The sequence below is a fragment of the Pelecanus crispus genome, chromosome 6 (genome assembly GCF_030463565.1).
Source record: "Pelecanus crispus isolate bPelCri1 chromosome 6, bPelCri1.pri, whole genome shotgun sequence".
Classification (NCBI taxonomy): domain Eukaryota; kingdom Metazoa; phylum Chordata; class Aves; order Pelecaniformes; family Pelecanidae; genus Pelecanus; species Pelecanus crispus.
In genome coordinates this window covers 43,102,874-43,128,523 of record NC_134648.1, presented here as the reverse complement: position 1 = coordinate 43,128,523, position 25,650 = coordinate 43,102,874, and the positions used below count along the sequence as shown (strand labels likewise).

At 40.3% G+C, this 25,650-nt stretch overlaps 1 protein-coding gene across 1 annotated transcript; it reads right to left on the bottom strand.

Moving 5' to 3' along the window:
* Positions 1–162: 162 nt before the first annotated feature.
* Positions 163–24,902, bottom strand: COCH (cochlin). The gene is given in 13 exon segments (XM_075712892.1): positions 163–338; positions 1,090–1,606; positions 3,779–4,005; positions 4,836–4,939; positions 6,706–6,853; positions 6,942–6,986; positions 7,853–7,915; positions 9,124–9,257; positions 18,501–18,657; positions 24,564–24,608; positions 24,700–24,744; positions 24,747–24,800; positions 24,803–24,902. Coding segments are annotated over 13 exon segments (1,815 nt in total).
* Positions 24,903–25,650: the final 748 nt, after the last annotated feature.

Below are 25,650 nucleotides of genomic sequence, written 5' to 3'. Positions count from 1 at the left end.
GTATTGAGTACAACTTCTCACAAGAATCCTTGACTGACTACAGAAACGAAAAGTAACCCTTCTTCCCTTGCATTATGATAGTATATATAAGAATAAAACATCTGTACTTTAGAGGGACCATTTCAGTTTCAAAGTAGTAATATCCAATGGCAGATTTTTCCTTTATTGTTTAGAGTCCAAAAAATCTTTACAGATGCCTCTAATAATATCAGGAACCATCTGCTCCAATCCTGTGAACTCCCTAGTGAAGAAAGTATGAGATTCTTTCGGTTCAGAAGCCATGTCTTTCAGATCATCCAGAGGTGCCCAGGCAACACCGACAGAGAAGACTACTATCCCTACAATAAGAAAAAAAATAGTTAAGGCTATTTTGCCTATGGATACAAGAAAAACATCCATTTCTATATCCGTGAATTGGTCTTGATCGGAAAAGCATGTTTCAATACCTGCAGTCTGTCAAACATGATTAGATTTTGCCACTTAATATCAGGAATTAGAAGATTTGTCTCAGTAAAAATCATGAAGGAAATATGCAGTATCTTAAGAGTGTTTTAGTTGTTTTTGTAGTGACACATATGAATGTAGCAGTTATAATGTCAGTCTTGAAACACAAGTAACACTGTGTAAAATGCTTTTGAAAATAAATTTGGATCCTTTGTGTATGCTTAGTGCTTTCAAGCATCAGCAGCCCAAGAAGCTTTTTGAAAAAAACTGCTTATTTTCTTCCTCGGTGATGATGGAGAGCAGGAGTCATGCTGTATTGGATGGCATCACTGATTGGAGCTTCACTACTTGGCTCTTTATTTTAATCTACTGATTCATCTCCTGTTTAGGGAAATAAGACCGGTGTATGTTTTTCACTAAGCTTCCATGAGTGAGTCTACTCAATACCTGGCTCCATAGCACTGATTTTTTCTCCTCCTAATGGAAAACAGTTTCTTGGGGTTTACATTTTGCTGAATTTAAAACAGGTATGATACTTTATTCACTCACTGGGTCTGTATTTGCAAATCTTAAAATCTTAACATTTACAATACAGCAGAAATAGGATAAATCAACTTCCACTGCTTTTAAAGACACATCATTTACCTGCTTTTTGTGCAGCGGCAGCTGGTCCTCTAACATCATCATAAGACTGACCATCAGTCAAAACAATGAGGAAGTTTTTGTTAGGTCCATCTTTCATTGGCCCAAACACGTTTCTGGTTGTGAAAGAAATGGCATCACCGGTAGCAGTGCCACCGCTCATGTAGCGAATGTTCCGGATAGCTAAGAGGACCTTTTCTTTCGTGGTGTAATCTGTGAAGCTGAATTCGGTACGCTGATCGTATGTGAACTGCACAGCTGCAATCTTGGAACCAATATCAGAGATCTCAAAAGCCTTTGCAACGTTGCTGATGAATTCAAGCACAAGGCGGAAGTTGCTGTCGCCAATGCTGCTGGAACCATCTATCAAGAAACCAATGTTGACGGAGTTGTAGCATGTCTTGCTACACAACATCTGCTCATGTGAACACAATTTTTGGACAAGAGGTTTCACGTATTTGGTAGTACCAAACCAGGTGGGCATTTGGTAAGAGAAGAAGCCGTTGTTTCGACAGACAGCCTGTTTGAAAACAAAAAGTCAAGAAGTGAATACTGACACAGCAGCTGTAGGGATAATAATCGGACATCTATGCAATTTTCTTTCAAAGGCAGGTGAGAAGTGGAGCCTGATGGTGGGGGTTTGGGGTGAGTTTTTTGCTTGTTTGTAAAGAAATTGAGGACAAACATCTGCAGTTGAAGTTGGTGAAAGCTATAATATAGCCTATTTTATCCAATAAAAGGATTCAAGGCTGCACCTGGAATACTGTGTTCAGTTTTGGGCCCCTCAGTACAAGAAGGACATGGAGGTGCTGGAGCATGTTCAGAGAAGGGCAACAAAGCTGGTGAAGGGTCTGGAGCACAGGCCTTATGAGGAGTGGCTGAGGGAACTGGGATTGTTTAGTCTGGAGAAGAGGAGGCTGAGGGGAGACCTTATCGCTCTCTACAACTACCTGAAAGGAGGCTGTAGTGAGGGGGGTGTTGAGCTCATCTCCCATGTAGTTAGTGATAGGACAAGAGGAAATGGCCTCAAGTTGCATCAGGGAAGGTTTAGATTGGATATTAGGAAAAATGTCTTCATGGAAAGAGTAGTCAAGCATTGGAGCAGGCTGCCAGAGAGGTGGTGGAGTCCCCATCCCTGGAGGTGTTCAAAAAACAGGCAGACATGGCACTTTGGGACATGGTTTAGTAGGCATGGTGGTGTTGGGTTGATGGTTGGACTGATGATCTCAGAGGTCCTTTCCAACCTTAGTGATTCCTAGTTTTTTACTTTCATTAAAAAATAATCCAGCCACCAAGCCAGGAAACATGAGATTAATTATTACTCTACCCTTAATTGGTTTAGTGGTAGACTTGGTAATGTTAGGCTAATGGTTGGACTTGATGAGCTTGAAGGTCTTTTCCAACTTAAATGATTCTATGATTCTATGAATAATAAAGTCAACCCTGCCCCCTGGAAATTTCAAAGAATTTCACTTTATTTGTAAGAATTGTAACAACTGGAAATTATATTTTTTGAAAGTGAACTAAGTCATGGCTACTGAATATACAAAGGATTAAAAGTTCTGTATTTTTGCTTATCCACTGAAAATTAGGCTTCTGTGTTTTCCCTTTGAACTTGGTAAGCACTTTATTTTTTTTAATCTATGATGTCTCATAAACACAGACATACAGTTTGGTAGAAATATAGCTCCAGCTTATTCAAAGTAAAATTTCTTTTTCCCCTGGCTTCTATAGGATGCATGTAAAGTGCAACATAATTGAGAAAGGGATTAAATTTAAAATCAGCTCTCCAAGGTGGTAACTAATCTGACTAAGATCAAAATGCAGAAGGGGAGGGCAGGCCTCAGTCACCTAAGGTCATGTCTTTACGTGCCTATGAGTATATACAAGTTGGACCTGCCTGCAATAACACTGGGGTGGGCAGCAAGCTATCTTGTGCCTGGAAGCAGCAGAGCCGTAGTGCTTCATTCTGTTCATGTGCCAAGCTGTGAATTTTCTGCTGAAATTAAACATCTAAAATCTCCCTGTGAAAAATGAGAGGTTTTCTTACTGGAGAGTAAATAAAGACTTAGTGATTAGAAAGCTCATGTGAGAGAAGATCTGTGTTTGCATTCCTACTCTTAACTCATCCAGAGCAATATCCAAAACTCTTCATCCAAGATGAATGGCTTGCATGTGAACTTGTTAGGATGTGTTTTCAATCTTTCCTCTCCTCTTTGTAGTGAAAGTAAGTAAGTAATCCTCCACAGAGCAGGTACTGAACGATATGCCTTCCTGTCTGCCATTTCAGGATAGGAGATATCATATCTGTGTTTCATTGCCTTTGACACATTTAACCATACCTACGATAGAGGAATCTCCTACTCTGAGAATCTTCATGTAATTACAAAGTCCAGGAGCTACAGCTTGGCCAAGACTCTGAACTGGGAGGACAGTGATCGCACTTCGGTACCTTTGTGTAGCCCCCTCCAGCAGGAAAAAACCCAGAGTTTCTTTAGGCTTCCTAGTGATAGTCTTTCAAATCACTTATAAGCAGGGATAGCTTCACTGGTGTTTTTGAGAGAATATTTTGATTTTTTTAATATATATACTCATATACAAAAAAGAATTAGTTCATTAGGATTTTAGCATGAAGTAAATTCTCTGGAATCATACCCATGACTGAAAAACGTATAATGATATTCTCTCTTACTTTGTCAACAAACCCAATGTCTTGTACCATTCCCAGCTCCTCTGTTGTGGGTTTCGCTACAGATACAATGAATACATTGACTCCAAATTCTCTGGCCACTATGCCAGCTTCTTCTATATCATCTGAGGGCCAGCCATCTAGGAACACTACAATGATCTTGGGAATTCCTTTGCGTGCTCCATTTTCTAAAGAGAAGAATTTCTGAGCTGTGTGCTTCAAAGCTTTCCCTAGTTTTGAACAGAAAAAGAATATGAAGAAATAATGCAATTATATTTTGACACCAGTTTCCTATATGAAATTGTGCTGGATTTTAGTTATGATTACAGGTCTAACCCAGGGTAAAAGTGAAATAGTGTCTCAGAAAATTTGACAATAATGAAGCTTGAGCAACCTGTAAGTTAAACACCAAAACAAATCAAAAAAATCAAACCCAAACCACCCCCACAAAAAAAACCCCACAAGATAAAGCTGAGGAAGAAACCACTGACATTTTTTCACCCACAGGTCTAGTTTTGTACTAAGAAGTAGATATATTAGTGCCTGCCAAATAAATTGGAAGGAAGAAAGTTGACGAACTACTTAAATTTAGCTTGTGAAATGCACCGTATTTGGAATGCTCAGTTTCCTCATTTGGCAAACATTTCTTCACAACCATTTACTACTGATTTCAAGATTATTCTAACTCTTTAATTAGCAACTCAACAAGAATGAAATGCTAAGCCTTTTAGATATGAATTTGTCCCAAGATATCAGTCCGTTACTAGTGAAAAGTTGATTACCGTTTAAACACAGGAAGTGATATTTGCATTTCTACTCTAATTAAATGTGTAATAAGGAACCCTAAGTTGTGGAAATGAAAAGGAAGATGTGGCAATGGTCTAGTGGAAAACTGTTGAACCTGACTAAGATGAGCATGGCATTTAAACCACTTTCTTGCCTAACTGAATTATAAGAACTTCAGTGAATATATCTATATGCATAATTATATATATTCAAATAAATATGTATTCAGAAATGTGAATAAATAATTTATATTTGCATAGAGGTGAGAACTCACCTGTATTAGAATTGCCGCCTCTGAACCCTAGTTCCTTTATGGCAAACAAAACTTCTTTCGCAGCAGTGAAGTTTTTCAGATAGAATTCAATTTTTGGATGTTCACTGTGGAAATACAAAACAGAGTAATAAAGTATGCAGTTCACTTTTCATACCGCTGTGGCATTAGCAAGCTAAAATACACTTTGAATCATTTTGGTTTTGGTAATATGCACTCTTTTTTATATTTTTAATTCCTAAAATAGAAGTATGATCCTCACTTAACAATTCTCACAATCCTTAACAAGAGGAATTATTTAGCTGGGTGGGTAAATTAAGAACAGATTGATTCTTATGCTTATCAAGCAGCTGAAAATGTTAAGTTGAAGACATATACAGGAAAAAATTTAGAACATGCCAGATGTTAAACTAAATACATTTGTGTAATTGAAAATGGGCAGGTGTTCCACTATTTGTATGAGAAATACCATGTTTTTAAAAAATTCCTGAGACATGCAGACAGCTTGTTATTTAATTTGAGAAGTTTGAAGGTACGTTAGCTACTGACTCCATGTAAGAAATGAAAGATTTTAGCTACACTAAGTTTCCAGATTTCACTTTTGACTTATAGTAGGAAACAAATTTGTCATGCAAAGAGTAGAAAGAAAAACACCTGCAAGTCAAAGAGCTGTGCTATGAATAAATGGCCTGATCCTGCATCAGAATCACTAGAATGAACCCCTGTGCCAAGCAGAGTTGGTCTGCAGTGCTGAATCTCATGGCAATGTAACTGTTAAAATGGAACATTTTGAGATATAAAGTTTATTGCTTGTAAGATTAATTTCTAATTAAGAGTTGAATGTTCAAGGTGCTGAACTGATTACTCTGTTTCCCCAGGAATTGTTCCTCACGTTATAGTATTTAAACCCAGGACAGCAGGAGTGAGGCTCGTTTCCCCTAGATTTTGATGTCTACACTGGACAGACTGGATTTTCCAGGATGGAATTCAGCACATCCTAAAAAGAAGCATCCAAAGCAGTTCAGATAGTTTGTGCTGTGAATGTGGTCCTTCTTTCTAGTGACTATAAAAGTAAGCCAAGCTCATTAAATCAGATGCAGACACCTACTCTGCAGTTGTTTAAAGGCAGGGGAGAGGAACAGACTTTAATGATGAAAGATGCGATAGAGAAACCCCGTGTTAATCTAACAGATGTTTCATCTTCTTAGGATAAGAGAGTTAAAGGCTTCTTTGTGCTTCTTTTATTCCAGAAGCTATAGCCAAAGCGGTTAAGCCCTGGAAAACTGCTACTGCTGAGCACTAACAAACTGAGCTGCAGCTCCAAAAAACCTTTTACCAACACATTGGATGATGCAGCGGCTTTCAGACTGTTTTGCAGCCTGTGAACATACGCTGTGGTATGAATAGTCTTAAAATAAAAAGCGACCATTTACAATTTGAAAATATTAGCTGTAGTAACCTACAGGTTGGCAAGAGCAATTTTTTGTTTTGTACATGTACATAGCAATTTGTGACGATTCTCTCTCTACAATTTTTAACAAGCCGTGTCTCCTTTGCAAAGTGCTTTCTGCTGTTTTACTAAGATGATCTGCAAAACTGTCAGCAGCAGAGGGGCTGTGAAAAGTCTGGCTGCTCTCTCTATCCAAATATCAAGTATCACAGAGGCAGAGGGTGATCAGATTTTTCACACCTTCTCACATGGACATGTCAGTGTAGCACAGAGCAAACAGTACTAGAGCTAGAAAGAGTTTGCTTTCTCTTACTATTCATCTGCCATTATTGAGTGAATACTGTTCTGCAAAATAGAGAGTGATATATTAATTGATTTCTGTTATTAATCACTCGGTTATATTTTGTATAGATCTGTCCTTACCTGGCTTGTACAACTCCAACATGAGGCCCTTCTGTTCCAATTCCCAACATCACAGCTACTTTTCCAATAAAGTTTTTCTGCAAATTAAATCTACGTTGGCCAATGTTGTAACTTCCATCAATGAGAAATGCAATATCAGCTTTACAGTCTGTGAACATCCAAAATAATTAGACTTACATAACACCAAATAAACATTAGTATTTTGCTTTGCAAAAGGTAAATCTGTGGGTTCCTACCTTTGTTTCCAGCCTTTTTATCAAGTGGCTTCTTAGGTCTTTTACCTTCAGTGAAGGAAACAGAATGGATCATTTAAGAACAACAAGATGAACAGCCAAAAGCGAACCAGAGAAACCTCAGACTCCAAGAATTACATTGCAATCTATCTGCAGTAAGAACTGTCAATCAGTTTAATTATTAAACTTGCACTACTACTGCTTTGCTCCTTAGAGAATATTCTTTTTCAAATGAAACAGTTTCTCCTTCCTTTCTACACCTGCTTGGCTGATTACTGAAATGTAGAAAGCTGGGTGGGTTGCTGTAGCTCACCATCCCAAGTGCTACTATTTCTCAGTTAGCAATCCTGGCTGTACGGTGTGCAGTTTTAATGGTTTGGAAGCAAACTGTGACTTCAACTGTAAGGCACACAGTCTATTCATGAACAAGATCCAAGTCCGGTATTTATACACCACTAACCATCATGAAAGCTGATCTAGCCTTTTACTGGTAGCATTTTCTGTGGAGAAATTCACGTAACATCTAAATTTCTGCTATGTAAGTCCCGACAGCACTCAGCTGTTGAGTAGTTCTGTAAGAAGGAATGCATTGTCTGTATTCTCTGTCACTTAATAAGAATGAATATTACATGAGCTCATGAACTCTTTCATTCCTTTCTGTTACATTCATATTACTTTTCTAAAGTCATTGAAGTTTTTAATTTACATGAACACTACTGAAGTCAGAATCAATCTCCTCAATTACAAATGATTCCTCTTTTTGCTGATGAAAGATATACTGCAAAAACAGATCTTGTATATATTTTCTTCTTTAAAAATAAACAAATCCTGTGAAACACTGCATTTTAGTCAGGGATTCATGCACTGTAGCACATTGTCTCACTGGAGGCTTCCCTTCTTGCAGAGATTCGTACCTGTAGAAGGACGTGCTGTTGATACTGATCGCCCAACTGCTTCAAGCGCTGTGTTCTTGGTACCTGTTAAAATATTGGAAGAATAAATTTACTGTATATCCCTGTTTTTACATGAAATTACAAGTGCTTGAAGAGTGCTGTATTGCCAATAACCTTTCTTCATCGTCTGCCATCAGTTGCTCTTGGAGTAGGACAGAGGCCAAGACAGATCTTTGGTGCAATCCAGTATCGCACTCCTTGTTTTACAGGTAATACTTCTCCTTTGAGCTTCTGCATTTGAAACAATAGCAGCTGATGTGTAATTACAGCGTATCTAATTGATGAGGGTTTTGGAACTATAGCAGACGTTATTTCTAGCAGATACATTCAGGACTTGATCTGGAGAAGTGGATTTCACTTAACAGCCTCACCAAAAGCACCTGTAATTCCAAGTTCTTAGCTATTGATTTGCAATGGACACTATACAAGGATTACCAGTATCTTAGCAAGAGAGTAGGTGGAATTTTAGCTATGTAAACAATAAGAATGCTTTAGAGAGATTTGTTTCCCAAACTTTGGAAGAATACACCAGAAAATACATACTCTTCAATATTTTTGAAACCACAGCAACATGTATAACCAGTAGGCTTCTTTATACATTTTTATGAGGGTGGTTTAACCTCACCCAACTGGCAGGGTGTGGCAACTGGTTTGCAGTCAGGCACAGTATCTCAACTATGTGGATAAAAACTTCTGAAAAAACCACTATGTCACACTGTAGTTTAGTGACCACATCACATCTAAGTTGACATCATTCCTCTTTTTGGAGGGTCAGTGTTCTGTTTGCAGGGAATGCTGCACAAGCTCTTTGAAGGGCGTGACAATACTGCCTGCATAAAGGCAGGCAGGGGGAGAGCAGGGATAAAATTATATGGCTAGAAGTGGTAGGAGGACAGGACTGCAATAGCAGGATCAAAGCACCGACTTAGATCAGCTTAAACTGTTGTGGAAACGCACTGTCAACTGCCTCCTATCATGTCATTATATTGTAAATAACTGCAATCCATTTTTACGTATCAGCTTTTGCTACAGACTAGCTAGTCTAGCTGGAATAGTATTTTAAGGAAATCGTGGAAAAACGAAGATAAAATGAGTTAAAAGTTAAAGCTTTTGTTACTACGCTTCAGATAGCAATCACATTGTTTATGCATACGGGAGCATTGAAGCAGTTTCCTAGACTTCTGTTAGTATTTCAAATATAGTTTGCAAAATAGTAAGTGTGATCCACCTACGAGTCACTGAGAAAGACGAAGCCCATCTAGTGAGCGCCTGAGACTGGATCCCATTGGCATTTACAGCAGGGTAGTTTTCCTGTCCTGGGAGAGTCTGTACCCTTACAGCTCCTCCTGCACTGGTGATCACTCCCCTGAGATACAAGAAGAGTTGTTATATATCAGACATTTTAATCACAAGAAAATGCAATACAATTATACCATTGTTAGTACATTGGATACTAGCCTCCTGAAAAAAGATGCCATATAGGCAGGCGGTTTTGTTCAGGCTAAAACAAGCTATAAATTGGTGAAAAGACTTTTAAAAGAAACAGACTTAAAAAAAGTCAGGAAATTCTAAAATTCTGGCAGTGTTCAGATTGACACAGAAGAGTCATGTTTCAATGACGTTATCAATTCCTAAGGGAAAGAGCTCCCGCAAAATGTATTTGAGCTCATTACGCCTCATGAATATTTGTGACTGAAACAAAATTCAGCGTGCTTAACTACAAAATGACCAAAGCTAAGAAAACTGGGAAGGAAAATTGCTGTTTATAGTGGTAATGGATATCAATGATCTCTCGGGGTCCCTTCCAACCCAAAGCATTCTATGATTCTATATAGGGTATCTTGTTATGCAACTACAGACTGAAGTCAGAAATGATAGACATTATTGATAGCAGCCATCAGATTACTGATAATTATAAGAACAGAGCCTAAAGCATCTTATTCTTCTTATTCACCTGTAGTAAACATTAAACGTGAAATCTGAAATGAATGAAATAAATGCAAGTTAATAACTCAATCCATGTAAGATTCCGGATTGCTTTCAGTCTGGACTTGGAAATAGTGTATCAACAGTAGATGCAATTCAACTGTGTAATTTTCACTGACAGAGACATGGAGTAACTTACCGAATTGCAGCTTTAGAACTTAGAATACTTAGGTAATAGTTAACAAGTCACAGCTATCTTCATTAGTTTAAGCATACTGCAATGCATCCTGAGTATACAGTTATAATGAATTTAAAAAAAAAAAAAATCAGAACAAATACCAAGAAGCTTACTGATTAAAATATCTTATAAATTCATATTCAGTATTATAAGACTATTACAGTCCTTAATCCCTTACTAGAAGGGTCAGTTCAGAAACGCAGAAGCAACAAGAGAACTTGTAGCAAAACCTATGGAGGAAGTTTTCCAAAACTGAGAAGAGAGTTGAACCTAGACCCTAGACAAGTTTTTAGAGGTCACAGTCTAGTTCTTAGAGAAGGCCACTGTCATTTTTCCCTTATTGAGTTTCATTTCATGATTCAACAAACAGGTTTGGGGATTGCCTGCCAGATCTGTCCTGCCATCTGAGACAAATAAAGGAATAGCTAGTTTGAAAAGCTTGCTGATGCTTACGGGCTGAGCATCGTGTGAATACCCAGCAGGACAATAGATTTATGCATTTAGGAAACTTCAGGGTTAAAAGCAGCCCAGAGAGAACTTCACTGGTTTTGCAGGAAGAGAGGCTGCTGTGGTTGGCTGTGTTTGGATACCTCAAGTGACAAGAATGGGCAGCAGAACTGTTCAGATCTCTTTTTATGTGCTACTGAAAGAACAGTTATTATTTTTAGAGGCCAAAATTCAACATTGAGCTAACATTCAACTAAAAGGGAGTAAAAGCTTGATGCTTTGTAGTACTTAGGCAGGTACAGTACTGTGGGACACAACCAACCATTTCAAGACTATTTAAACACAGCAATGTGCTCCTTTGTGTTTATTTTTCTTATCTGTTTGGCTTCCTGCTTGAAAAGAGATCCCAGCCTAATCTGATTTAAAACATTATGCAAGTAGAATAATCAAGACCAGAGTTTAGAAAATCATGCATGTATTTCTGGTAATACGAGCTCTGGCTATCTGTGGCAAAGGCAGCTTCCACGTAAATCTCCTTGTGGACTATTGTTAAAATACATTCCTCATTTATGGATGTGATTTGCATTTCTAAATTGAACTGTGGTTATACATATTTAATTCTTGTAGCTTGGAAGATTACGATAGTAGTTTCAAAGTATACGGGTATTTTCTCATCCAGGAATACTGTATACAGTACGTAGACAGAGGAGCTTTACTAAAGTTACCCTGTATGAGTTTAAAAATCTGATTATAAAGTTGGCAAATACAAACAGCACTTCACAGTTCTTTAAAAAACAGTGAGAGAAAAATCAGACCAGAGCCTCTAATTGGTTGTTTTTAAAGGACAGGAAAATTCAGTAAGGCAAAATTATCTTTGGGAAAAATAACACATTAATGTATTTAGAATATTTCAGTCTAATTAGAACATAATTTTCTTCTCCAGTACCTGGTTCTCTTTGGCATTCAAGCCTTCACTAGTGTCTCAGTCTTAATAGAAAAGGAAATACGTGTCAGAATATTTCTGTGTTTAATTGGAACAGTTCCTAGTTTAAGTTTATACTTGTAAATTTAAGTGATGAAGCTGCTTTGGGCTTGCATCAGCGTACCTGATCTACGCCCCAGTTAGCTCCCAAGAAGAGCTTAGTATCTCTTTTTCCCTTTCCCTTGTTGTGGACTTGCAACTTTGAGCACTGGCTGAATTAAACTCAAATATTCATACTGAAAGCTTAGTCTAAGAATTATTCCTGGAAGCAATGATTTCAGCTTATTTTAGTCACTGTGTGACCACTTTTGCCTATATGGTTCCATTTTGTCTATTGGTCTTTTCGTTTTGATTTCCATGTAATCATTCTGGGGGAAAAAAAAGATCTAAATAGTCTCCATCAAATTTGGAAGCTTTCCACTGAAACCAGAGTAGATTTATTTGCTCCTTTGTTGCTCCTATTTATTGAAAACATTTGATTCTGCATTTTATCACAACTCAGAACTCTAGACTGCCTTCTAAACATACACTATTCCCATATAACAGCTCTGCTACTTTTAATGCAAGTGGGGGTCTGACATTAGATGTGAATATAACATGAACTATGTCTTTAAGAAAGTTATTTGTTCTGTAGGTAAATTAACAACTGTTTAAGCCATCTTTTACAATCTCATTAGTTTTACTTGCTATGTTTCTTCCAGCAAGTTTACTCAGAGCATGTGCTCATACATGCTGAAGTGGAATAAACAATGTTGTCAGTCTGCCTTTGTATTCTGAATCAGACCGGTAAATTCAATTCCTTTCCACAGTCATTTATGATTGACTTCAAAAGTGAGATTCATCCTGTGTAGATCTGCAGTGGTACTCAAACAGTGAAGAAGTGCCTGTGCATTTCCTCAGAATGATTTATGTCATTACAATCTGCTTTGATTTTCACCACTGTTCTCTGCTCCTGTGCGATTGACTTGCATGCCATGGCTGTTTTGATTAAACTGGAACTCTGCATATTTTCCAGGAACAGCTTTCACTTCCTTACTATGTTTCATGCCACTGCCAGGGCTGCTTGATGGCAACTTTATATAGAAGCTGTCAGTCCATTCTCTTGCCTAGCTTCACTGTTAATAACAAATCATAATTTATACCTAAATGGTATTTTTCACTCAAAAATGCACACAAATTAAACAGAAAAGCAGATACATGAGGAAGCAATCCAGTACCTCACTGCCACACTAGCTCATGGAAGAAAGTATACTGGCCAAGGGCAGCAGAAGATACGGGAAAGTCTTATGAAAGATAGGAATTTAATCTAAAACATACTTAAAAATCTGAATCAAGGTAAACAAGCAGATAGGATTGAAGCTTTTTAGGGCCCCATGCACCTCCTCAAAGTAAAGTGCAAGAACTGTTTACCTGCACTCTCAGAGAAAGAAATGCAGGGGTGGCTTGCCTTTGCTGAATTTTGAATGCATTTTTCAAGGAGCCTGCACATCAAAACTGATGCCTAGACCACAAAGAGACTCTTCCAGCTGTGGCAGGTGACCCTTATAGATGTAACTGCACTCAGTAATCTTACCAGTAGAAAGCTCAAATTCCTCCATCTTTTAACAGGAGATGGTAACACAAGATTTTTCAGCTGGTGAAAATCTTTTTCCTCTGGTTAAATTTTCCATTGTTTCTTAGAATTTGTAAGAGCAGTGACAGATCTGGCTGATGGAGAGAACACTTGCAGCATGCTTATAAGCTATTGACTTGTTTAAAAATGTTGGAGATGAAGCCAAGTAGCTATTCCCTTAAATGGGCTTAGTTCTAAGTGCAAGGTAAGGACCAGCTAAATAAAATTGTCTAAAGGAAACAAAACATTGTCAGTGACAAAGACTGTGTTTTCCCTTGTTGTATAACAGTGTTAAAGACTGAAGAGAAATAGATTTGAACATAGACTAAGTGTTCTATGCCAAGGAAAGGTCCCAAGCCCAAGGGCAGCAGTGCTGCAACTGGGCTGTTAGAAGTACATATTGAGCTGATTGAGTCTTGCAGTCCAGAAGCAAGATGTTTGCTCAGAAACTTACATGGTATGTTTATATGCTAATCATTGTGTTCATCATGTATTTCTACAGGTAGACTATCTGCTTTTTCAGCAGAACGGAGAGAGCAGAAAGATGAAGGCCTGCCATCCTACCCAAGAGCATAATTTTGACCTGAAAGTTCCTGTTGCTAACAAAGTGCTGGCTGTGATAGCAGCTGGCATTTCCTATAGGGTCCTTGGATGAAAACAGTTATCCTCAGGGACTTGAGACAAGACAGCTGAATTACCTGAATTCCCATCTTTCCTTCTTACTATCAGCAGCTGCATCAAACTCCTTCCACATCATCTGCCTTTCTCCATGGCTCCAAGGAGCATCCTCCCCTTCTCCAAACTGCAGTCTCCTACTGCTGCCTGACTGCCTTCAGTCACTGATACAGAGCTGCTCCGGGTCTCATGCCAGCATCCTCTGGCCCCCCAGGTTGTGCTCTTTCTGTCTCCTCTGCATCCCTATTGCTTTTGGCAGGAAAGAAGGCTCAGCAGCAGAAGCAGGCACTATACCAAAGTTTCCCAGGGAGCTACAGCTGCTCAGAAATCCCTCTGGCCAGACCACCTTTTTGTCAATATTCTGCTAGCAAACACTAGGGCAGCTCAGGGGCCATCATCTGTGTTTGTGGTCACTTTGTGGCCGGCTTGGTAATACCATGATATGCTTTTGTTAAACTTGAGTTCTGGGCCCCCAATGTTTAATTAGAAATGGTTCCACCCTGTGACTAGTTAGGAAGGTTAGGAAAAATTTTACATGCCTATTTAACATCTAAACACTACCACATTGGGCTAGGTCTCCATTTAGTGGAATTGGCACTAGAACAGAACTGAGAACCTAGTCCTTTGTTTGATCTTCTGATTATTAATCCAATTAATCACTCAGTGGTATATTTAACTCAGTTCTTCATGTCTACAGGGTGTCAGCCTGGTAGGAGGTTCCCCATTCTTCCCCCAACAAATAAATCTTTTATTCTTCTGCCCAGAAAAAGAACAAATTAAATAAATATTCTGTTTCCTGAGAGTAATTACACATAAAATAAGGAGAGAAAAAGGAGAGAAAAAGCCAAATACAACAAACTAAAACAGGCAGAAAGCTTATTCATCTGTAGTATACAGAATTATTCATAGCTGAATTCTGCTACATTCTTTACATACATTATATGGTATTTTGTGTTAATAATTGCCTCACAGTAATGGAACTACTCATAGGAATAAGCGTTATTTTGTTTATATAAAATTAAGGAATCAAGCCTCAATTTGGTCCCAGCACACAAACTGCAGTGTACGTGGAAGGGGGAGCTGACCCATGCTCACACAATCATTTTTCAGTTTAAAAAAAAAAACCCACAAAAAAAGACAAAAAAGGCAAAAAAAAAAAGCACCGCCCCTAAGACTGATGCTTCTTGAAATGGTGGATAGTTGTCTGACTGTGCTTTCTATAAGCTAACAGTCATTGTAGTGGCACAGGCGTGGTCCTCAACAGTGCTTAAGGTATAGAGCTATGTTGCACTCACCGTGCAACATAAGCAATATACCTAGCTTTAAACTAGACATAGTTGTTTCAGTTATTTGGAAGAAACTTACAAAATTCTCAAAACACATATCTAGTTACATCACAATAACAGCAAATTGCCATGATTACCTATTAGCAATATGTTCTTGGAGTTACTTTGACACCAATACGGAGTTTAGCCATTGCAACACAGGGTGAGAAGGAGCAAGTATTTTTGTATGTTTTTCTTGGATTTTGCAGCCTGCACTGAAATTAGCCGAGAACTGAACAGCTGTCACCTCTCCTCCACTCAGTCCTTTTTTTACCAGGACTAGTATTTAAGGCTACTAATAGTTGCAGCAAAACCAACAAAATGTTCTCATGTAGCAAATTCTGTTCTGAGTATGAAAGGCCAACAGGACTAATAGCCCTCAATTTAAAGGTAGTCTTCAAAAAACAGCAGTTCTCCTAAACAGAAGATTTTCACCTATATTCTGCTTTTTCAAAGTGCTTTACTGCAGTCTGTCATATTCAGAAGACTTGAACATTGTTAATTTACATACTGGAAGACACAGATTAGAATGCTGAGTGTATTTTAATCCCTTCATTGCTGTTAGAGCCCTCATTGTTCTCACAATGTCTGTGGAGACAGACTGTTAGATGCAGGTTTTACAAATGGGTGCACATTTCACAAGCAGTATAATTTATATTGATGCTTACTATGGAAAAGTATGGATTTTTCTCTACTCCTACGCTTCTGGGCTGGAGAACAATAATAAACATGGTTTATAAGGTACTGACTTCAGTGAAGAGCTAAGTGATGTATAAATGCCTGTGCTTTATTATTTAGGGGAAGACTATGCAGATTTCTTTTCAAGATTGGCATCTTCCATTTCTTGTACCTCCTCCTTTTGTAAAAGTATTCTGCAGCGGTGACGGAACTGAGCCCCACCAGCTTTCTTGTTGGGACTTCTCTAATAGTCACAGTTGCCACTGGCATGGGAGGTTCAAGACCCTAACCAGTTCAACTAGGCAACAAACTGTTGCAACTTTTCAAAACACTCAAGTCTTCAGTCCCTTTGGAAAAAGTCTTGATAGCAAGAGCTTTTTTTCCTCTTTAAGTAAAGACATCTTTGGCAACCAGTAAAGAAATGGAATGTTAAAGTAAATGGCTACATGATTAAATGCAAACATTGTCTTAGAAAAAAAGACAACAGGAAGAAATCTCAGTTTTCCTATACAACCGTTAAAACAAAAGAGACATTTGATCCAGACATTCCTTCACAAACTTTATGTATATACCTAAACTAGGTAAAGTGAAGAACTGAAGTTTAAGTTCTTTTCTTTTAAACACTCATGAAGACACTTAAAGCACACTGAATGGAGGCATTCATTCTTTTTACAGAGGGATCAAAAGGAAGCCTGTTCTAGCAATAAAACACACATGGAGTCATGTAATTATCTTTGAAACTAACTCTTAAGCTTTAAAAACAAATACACACAGACCCCCACAATACCTCCCAAGTTCTTTCTAGCTGCCCCTATAGTATCTTAGCTCTCAGTCTCCTTTACAGCATTTGAGAAATTCCAGACAAGAGTTTCTACTCAAAACCTTTTGAGTTTAAAAACTGTAAAAATAGCCTGAATTTTGGAAGTCTTGTTAGAAGTTATAGGATTTTAATTGATGCTTTAAATAAGTTTTTGGATAGTAACGATAGCCCCCTAAATACTATTTAAAATGCTTAGTATGTATTTTATGGCATTTAAAGTATCAAGCAATGAATATTAACTCAAAAAAACCCTTTATGTTCCTCCTTTATCTTCATTTATTTCTCTGTAAAATTTTATATGTTAACATAAATGTACCTAGAAACTAAATAAAACTAGTTTTAACAAGTTCAGTGATGCTTGAAAGGATTCTGGATAATTTATGTTGTAATCCAAAAATGCTAATGAAATCTCATTCATAGGAATAGGACACTAAAAAGAAGTCTCTAATATAGTATGATACCTCAATATAATGATTAGTGTCAAGAGTACCTCTTGACACCCAAGCAATTTAGATTATATGTGTGCTGAAATCTTAAATATATTCATAATATTTAATTATAGATTCTCAGAAATTAGGAAATATTTGGGCAGGATGATCTAGTCTGTACTTTTGCTTCAAGATAAGATCAATTATAGTTATCTAGTTAATTCTAGACAGATAGATGTCTATCTGTTTTTGGAAACTGCACTGTCTATTGCAGTTCCTATAATATCCCAGGCCATCTTGTCTCTCTCCTTGTTGTTAGACTTTTCTTCATGTCTAATCCAAGTTTCTGTTGCTGAAGTGTCAGGCCTATCTTAAGAGTTGTAACACCTTACAAAGTTTGGAATCTACCTTGTGGTAGGAAGCATATTGTGAAAGGTCTAAGCAAACAAGCATCATGTTGTACAGCCAGTTAATAGATGAAGCAAAAAAAAGAAATCCTCCTTTAATAACCAAAAGCTTTCTCAAAGTATTAAAATCAAAGTTGGAAACTCCCTGTAGACTGACAGTCAGGAATCACTCGGGCTTCCACAGGCATCTGAAATAGGTATCTCACTGTCTCCAGCTGGTTTTGTCCAACATTTCCTTATTAAAAATTGATCCAAGAGAGAATTTACCTTGCAAATAAGTAATTAAGTCTTTGTCCTTCCTCAAAAAAAAAAAAAAAACCCCAAAACAAAACAAAAAACTCCCAAAAAACCCAACCCCCCAAAAACCCAGATAACCTCAATAAGGTATCTGCTAGCCTGTTTCCTTCCCCAGTGGAATTACTATTGCTTTTCTAATGACATCTATTTATCATGGGTTATACAGGTATTTTTCTTAGCCCTTAGTTTTCTATTTGATACAGAAGTGAATTCAGCTAGATACTGGTCTAATTAAGAGATCATGAAGTAGACTAACACCCAGCAACTGTCAGAAGAGAAATGCTGTAACAAAAAACCGTAACACTGATTAAAAGTAATAGTCTATGGACCACATTCAGCCAAATCATGAGTAGGCCTGTTTGCACAGGAGTTTAAACTGATTTCAACAATGTCAAAAAAAAAAAAAAAAAAGTAATGTAAATGAAAGTCAGAAAGTGAATCTGCTTTTATTCTCCAATTAGTTACTATTTACACCATATCATTCCATGTCTACCAGTGACACATAAGTAATCTTACAGTGAAAGTCCATCTGCTGCTACACAATTTCAGAGAGGTTTTCATGAACATTTAAACACAACTCGGATAACTTGCAAGGCACCCAGCCATTTTTTCTTCCTTGTTCTCTCTTCTCCTAATGACATTCCTATTGAGTTAATATGACTCCTGAAGTCCAGAAAGATCTTTATTATGATGGCATCAAAAGGTTAAGATTTGAAAGCGTGACAAGACTATATACACTTACTTAACACATTGATTAGCAATCATCTGACTTACCAGTGTATGGCAGCTCCGCAGATACTGGAAAGAGAGGCATAAACTCCATCCCCAAAGACATAAAATTGCCATAAAGGACAGTTTGCTGGACAAAGGACATCATCTGTCTCCTTTCTAAGGTCAAGTCCTCTTGTAAAGCACGTGATAGCAGTGGAAGCTAAAGAAAAAAGAAGAACCTGTGACCTGAAAATCTTAAGGGTTTGTTGGTTTTGGGTTTTTCTGGTTGGTTTTTTGTTTGTTTGTTTTTAAAATCTCTCTACAGTTTCCAAGCTTAAAGCAATGTTTGAATTTGAAATTAGGTACAGTGTCTCATCTTATGCTCCAGTACATCTGCAAAGACATCTTTGGCACTTACAAATGTACCATTATGACAAGGAAGAACACATTTTTAAATTATTTATGGGGAAGAAGTGGCAGGAAAAAGTGGAAATGGTAAACAAAAAAAATATGAGCAAACAACCCTACTACAACATTAAAATAATATCCAAGAAATATTACAGGAGGAAAAGCAATTCACGTCTTAAGTCTTCTGCAGAGACAGAAGGGCAAGGGGAAGACCTTCAAGGACTGGTGGAACACAGGAGTGGGTGGCACTCTCCAAGGGAGAGATTAAATGACTCTGACATCCCCACAGTAATCTCCAGCCGTAAGACATCTACGAATCACTCCGAATCTTCTCTCCAGTGGCATTCGTGAAGCAGGCTGACAGTAGCATTTCCCTTAGCCTCTGCAATAAATCCTACTGAGGCCAGTGTAAAAAAAGGAATACCCATCTCCTTGCTCCAGTAATACAGTAACATCTAGAACATTCATATCAATTCAGTGCAATGAAGTTTACACCATTATCATCGTGCAAAGGACTGTCAGATTCACCCAGTGAGACAGACATTAGTTATTCAGCTGAGGCACATGCATTTTTTCACACAGAACTCTGCCTTTTAAGAAAAAAGTTGGTCCTCAGATTATCATAGAATCATTTAGGTTGGAAAAGACCTTTAAGATCATCCAGTCCAACCATTAACCTACACTACCAAGTCCACACTAAACCATTATCATCGTTAAGCTTTCACTGTGCTTGCCTGTGTGCAATGTAGGTATGCAGACACAGATGTATACCAGTACACAATTTTGCTTGGCAAATTGATGCTTTTTCTTTTGAAAACTTAGAGGTCATTATCTTGGATACTAATACCATCCTTCTACTACACAGGATAGCAGCACATTCAGCTGCTCTGATAGCACAGCAAATTAGGGCTTTGGCTTAGATTGACGTTAATTCAGCATCATAAGTACCATGATTGGATATTTATTCTGAATTTCCTAAGAGTACATCTTGCCCTTGATGAGGTGCAAGAACCTTTTCTATATGCACTTGGAGTATTATTTTTTCACAACAGTAAGATGGGAGCTGACAGAGCTTGGCCAATGTATCAGGGCACACACCACAGCATTATATCCCAAGGAGAACATGTTTTGGGGATCAGTGATCTGTCTCTCATCTGCTTCCCTGCCCACTCTATCCACTCTTACCCTAGGGTGTTTACTGACTCCAACATAAGCTGCTTGTATTTGCAATTATTTAGAGCATACGCCGCTCCTCATCAGCAGATGGGAAAGATCATACCTCCTGCCAATCTCACCAACTTTAGAACTGAAAAGCAGAACAGTGACAGCCAGAGGTGCACAGGGAAGCATGTCTGTTCCTTCTGGCTGCATCAGTCAAACACGTATCTTCATAGACCATGCATGTAATTTTACTCTTAAGTATACGTAAACCTCATTAATGCCGTACTGCAATTATGTTACACTACATAATCACATCTTCCTGAAAAATCTTGCTGCTATTTGTCAGCACAAAGACATGACTTAAATATGCTAAATATGTCTATATAGTCCAGAGTAAGAAAAAAGAAAGCAGTAAATACTTCTTCATTTTTTACCTCTCAAGATAATAAAAGCTGTCTACCTAGCAAGACACTGTGAAGTGATTTAATCTGATTCTCAAGTATCCTAAGAAATAAATAAGTTTTAGGACTTACAGTCATACCTGCTCACATCCTTTCCGTGTTTAGTTTATACATTTGCCTTAAAAGCAAAAGTCTGAAAAAACAAGGGGAATCGCCATGCTTGTACCTAGGAGTTCCGTATTTTCACTGTTAAAAGTGCTATATTATTGGTGTTATGCTAAAAGAAGTCAATTTGCTTTGCTCTTTGAGTCCCCTAATCCTTTCATGAAAGTTCTACAAGTGTGTTCGCTAATTACTGGGCATTAATCCAGTAATACCCACCAAATGACAACCAGCAAGACTGTCAGAATAGAACAGCAGCTGGAAGGCTGGATATCCTTGGAAGAATCACTGCTCTCATCTCACAGTACTGCTTGTGCCATACACCCTCCAATATTTTTCCAGCCTCTAAAAGTGCGAGACACCACAGGAAGTTTTAATACCTGCCATTTCTAAAGTATTGTACTTGACAGAATTCCTTAGCAGGCTGTGCATACAAAGATAATAATTAGATATGTCTAGTTAACAAACCCTTTATCACTTGGAGATCTGCATTTCCCTCACTACCAGGTACTTACTAATTACAGTCATATGTCAGACTAACAGTTTACATAGCACAGAAGATGGGGGGGTGGCAGATCTTGCTGTGTTTTCCCTGGCTATGAAAACACAGAAATCCATTGTAGTCCACCCATGGGATTTTTATGTACTGGCAGCCTAAAGCCTGTCACGATCCTCGTCTACACCATGAGAGGGGGACTTCCCAGGGAAGGGAGCAAGTTGCTGCTGTGTGAACTGAAGAGCTAACATACTGTAACTAGGGGCTTTAGCAGTTCGTACCTCAGTTGGATCAGCACAGACATAAAAAACACACACTTTAAAGTACACTATGCTGTTAATGAAAAAGCAACAATTTCATTTTGGATTTCTATGTAGGTAGCTACAGTTTTCTATAAGCTATAATTCTTTAACTGAGACTAACATTAGGAGTGTTAGGTGCAGTATCAAAATCAGAAGTACTGGGTACCAAAATGAAGGCTTACGGTCTCAACTCTGCAGTGGATTTTGTTCTTCCCTGTTAGTTAATGTATCATCAGCTATCCAACCCATAAAACTACAAGTAGTCCGTTGCAAACAGGAAAATGTATCAATCAGGTCTGAATACTAAATACAGAATAGTTCTTTGCCAGTTTACATACTAATCATTCTCCCAAATTTCATATGTGATATTAGTATTAAAGTTGAAGAAGTTGGTTGGTTTTGTTAGTCTATCCAAGATACTTCATCACAGCAGAAATCGCCAAAGAGCTATATATATAAAGTAACCGAGATAAATCCTGTATGTTTTAATCACTATAACTTAAGAATGCAAAAACAGTAGCAGTGGAAGTATTTCTCTGGATACTTAGGTGATCCAATACTTTAAATCCATGTACCTTTGGAAGAAGGAAAGATAAGCTTGTAACTTACAGGAAAGGACTCAGTCCAGACCCCTACCCATGCTGAACTCTGATGAAGACTAGAAACCTACGTTATGAGATATAAAATTAGGCCTTCAGAACTGTAATAAAATTATCATCATCCCATTCTGTCAAGACACACACTCTTTAAGCCTCACAGAAACATACTACATCAGGGTAACCATAAGAACAAGGTACAAAGAAAAGAAACTGTGTTTCTTCCTGATTTAAGCCATATTTAAAGGTAGGGATGAATGTCTTCCATCAGTGTTGACCTAAAAAAGAAAAAAAAAAAAAGCAAAGGCTCACTTCTCTCCTAAAACATCCAGCTGATAACCATGGTTTCAATCATTCCATCAGTTTCCATCTTTTTGGCGCCTCGTGCCATGTACTCTGATTTGCCCCAGATAGCTGTTTCTTATGCCTACCTATAAAAGTTCTCAATTTTTGACAGGAGTCACTAATTTAAAAGACTCTGGAAAAATAAAATCTATAGCCAAAATCTGAGCTTTTCTAATCTTGAGGTTTCTATGCATTGCTTCGGGAAAGCAAAGTTTGTTTATGTAAAGGAAAGAAAAAAAAATCCCTATGTACATTATTACAAAAGGAAAAAAAAAAATACAGATTCCTAAGAGTAAGATAGCTTTGTGAGTCATAAAATAGAGAACTACATCCCTATTATGGTTCTTATTCCTTTTAGAATAGTTTCTTTGCAAAACAGGAAGATCCGAAGTCCTTTTTTATCTTGAGGTTAAAAAGCCTGCTTTTTATACTTTATGCAAAGAATACTCCCACAACCCTTATCCTACCTAAAAAAAAAAAAAGACATACTGGTAGAACTACACCTGTTTATATTTTGGAGAACATGTTCACAGATTGCATATTAATTCATGTCATCTTAAGTATATATCCTGATACGGACAAGGGCAATGGGATTTTAAACAATCTGGTCAGGGGTATATCATTCATTTCAATCTGAGACTTGCCCTTTTCTGATCAACTTAAGGTCGCTTACCATCACATGCCAATGTTCACCCACCCATACAGTCTCATGTATGGTAACCAGAACTGCTGAACTCAGCAGCATTTGTATGCATGTCAGGAGGAGTATAAGGAAAGGCATAAGATCCTTTAAGATCTCCCCAAATAGTTATGAGCCTGAGTACAGAAGATTTTTGAGGAAACTAGCGTTCTTTCATTACTTTGAACAACAGAATTTAAGCACTTTATAAAAGTTTCTGCAAGCTTCTAGTTCAATAACCAAATGCTGCTGAATTAGGCTGAGAATAACAGTAAGAGACAATATCTTATGGTAACTGTTTACATTTTATATTACAAACACATCCTGGTACCAATATTCCATTTTGCCAATATTCCCTTAATGTTATTTTAGCTGATTCCAGATACCTTCAGATTACAGTGGCTGCTTCAGCCCTGGGAGGAAGCATTACAGAAAACTTTTTGCTTGGTTCCTGACAGACTGTCAGCACTTCATCTCTAGTGCACCTGTAAAACAAGAAGGAAAGGAACTGGGGTTGGAGTAGGTTTTCTATTGCTGTGCATTTTTTCCCTTTTTTAGCCATAGCACTCCTGTGACATATAGCTATTACCAGTTTAGCACAAAAGAACTTTCCAAATGCTTGACTGAACACAAAATGAGCAGAAAATCCTGCTTCCAAATGACTGTGAAATCCTGAACAACCATTCAGAAAAGCTTGAGGTCACTCACCTTCTGCAGGCCAGGCCTGCGTCTGGAAGCGCATCCTTCCGGAGGGTCCTGCCCTCCCCCGGTGAAAGTCTCCGCTGGAAGGGGCAGGCAAACCACTTGCATCCTTCTGGCACATTTTTTCTTCAACTGCTTCCTATGGCTCCCAGTTCCCGTGGATTGCCTCTGGCTCCCGGAGAGCCCGCGCTCCAGCAGCAGGGATGCAGTCCAATAGGGCATGGTGCAACAGGCAGCCCCTGCCCTGCTAGGCAGCTTAAGTCTGTTCTTTTGCTTCCCAGGTCAAAATAACGGCAGGGCAGGTTTAAAAGGTTTTTAAATCAATTCCATGGTCAAAAATATGTCGGAGCTCCTCAAATTGCCACGCACTGTGCGAGTGCCTTTTTAACACACACAGACACGCTCCCACTCACCCTTGCTATCAGCACTCCCCTTGACGGGGACACTTGCCACCACTGCTCTTCTTCAGCCTGCGCCAGGAGGGAGCTTCACCCCCCTTTGGAAGCGTTCCCAGACATCCTCCGGGCCCCTCCGCAGCCTCCCCCGGGGCCACCTCCCGAGGAGCCGGGCACAGCGGGGCCCGGCCGGCCCCGGCGCAGCCCTCCCCGACGGCGGCGGCCCCGCCGCTCGCACCGCTCCCCGGGGCGGCCCGGCCGGGACAGCGCCCGCGCCCCGCGGGGCTCCGGGCGGGGAGGGCGCCCGGCGCGGACGCCCGGCGCATCCCCGACCGCAACCGGGCGCTCCGGGGAAGCGGCGAGCCGGTACCCGCGGCCAGGCGCCGCCACCCCCCGGCGGGGAGGGACGGGCGGGCAGAGACGGTCCGAGGGGGGAAACCCCCCGCGGGGGAGCGGAGGGAGGAGAGCGGCCAACTCACCCGAGCCGTCGCTCCCGCGCACGGGGCTGGCGAGCAGGAAGGCGCCTGCGAACAGACAGGGAGCGGGTCGGGTCGGGGCGATGCTCCGCGCCCGCCCCGCCACCGGCGGCCCCGAGCCGCTGCCCGCGGTACCCACCGAGGAGAAGGGGGGCGAGCCACATGGCGGCCGGGCGCGCCCGCAGCCGGGGGAGCCGAGGGCAGAGGCGAGGAGCGGAGCGCAGCACCACGCAGCTGCCTGCCCGCCGGGCCGCCCCACCGCTGGCCGTCCCCAGCACCTCCGCGGAGCTGTGCCGCCGGCGGCAGCCGCCGCGCCCGCTTTAAACCGCTCCCGGAGCGCATGAGCACTGGGGCGGGCGAGGGCGGCCGGGGCGGGAGGGCCGGAGGGAGCGGCCGCGGGGCTGGGCGGCCCCGTCGCCGGGCAAGGCCCGGCAGGTGCTGCTGGCCCTCCCCCGCCGCGCCCCCCGCCCGCTCCCGCCACCTGGGCGCAGGCCGGGGCCTCCGGGAACGGCGCCCCACAGCCGCCTCAAGCAGTCGGTGAAGCAGCTGGGCCCCCGCCCGCTGCCCCTCGCCGCCCCGGCCCGCAGGGGCCCGCCCGCTCTGGGCAGGCAGCGGGGGCACACGGACCTTCCCGGGGCCGGCCAAGGCGCCTTTGCCGTTTGCCTTCCCAAACCTGCCCGCACGCTCCTCTACCTCCCGCCCACCTACGGCTGTCGAATGCCTGTTTCAGCTGTCTCTACTATTAGTACCGAGCACCTTGTTTCGGGTGCCTTTATTCCAGATGCCTTAAGAAATGCGAGTGTCGTCGCAGTTCCTTCGCCACCACGTCTGGCCCTCCGTCGAAAATGAACGGCGGGGCAAAGCTTTCAGGAGTTCTGTGCTCCTTCTGCGCTCGGCCCCTGCCCGGCAGCAGGCGGGAAGCGCCGCCGGACCCCCCCCGCCGGACCCCCGCCGCCCCCGGCCAGCCTGGCGGAGCCGCGGCCCCGCCGTCGCCTTAACTCGTCCCGCGGGGCGCTGCGAAAAGAGAGAACCGGGGAATTTCAGCCTAATTAAATCTTTCGAAGAGATGGGACTACCCTAACCAGCATTA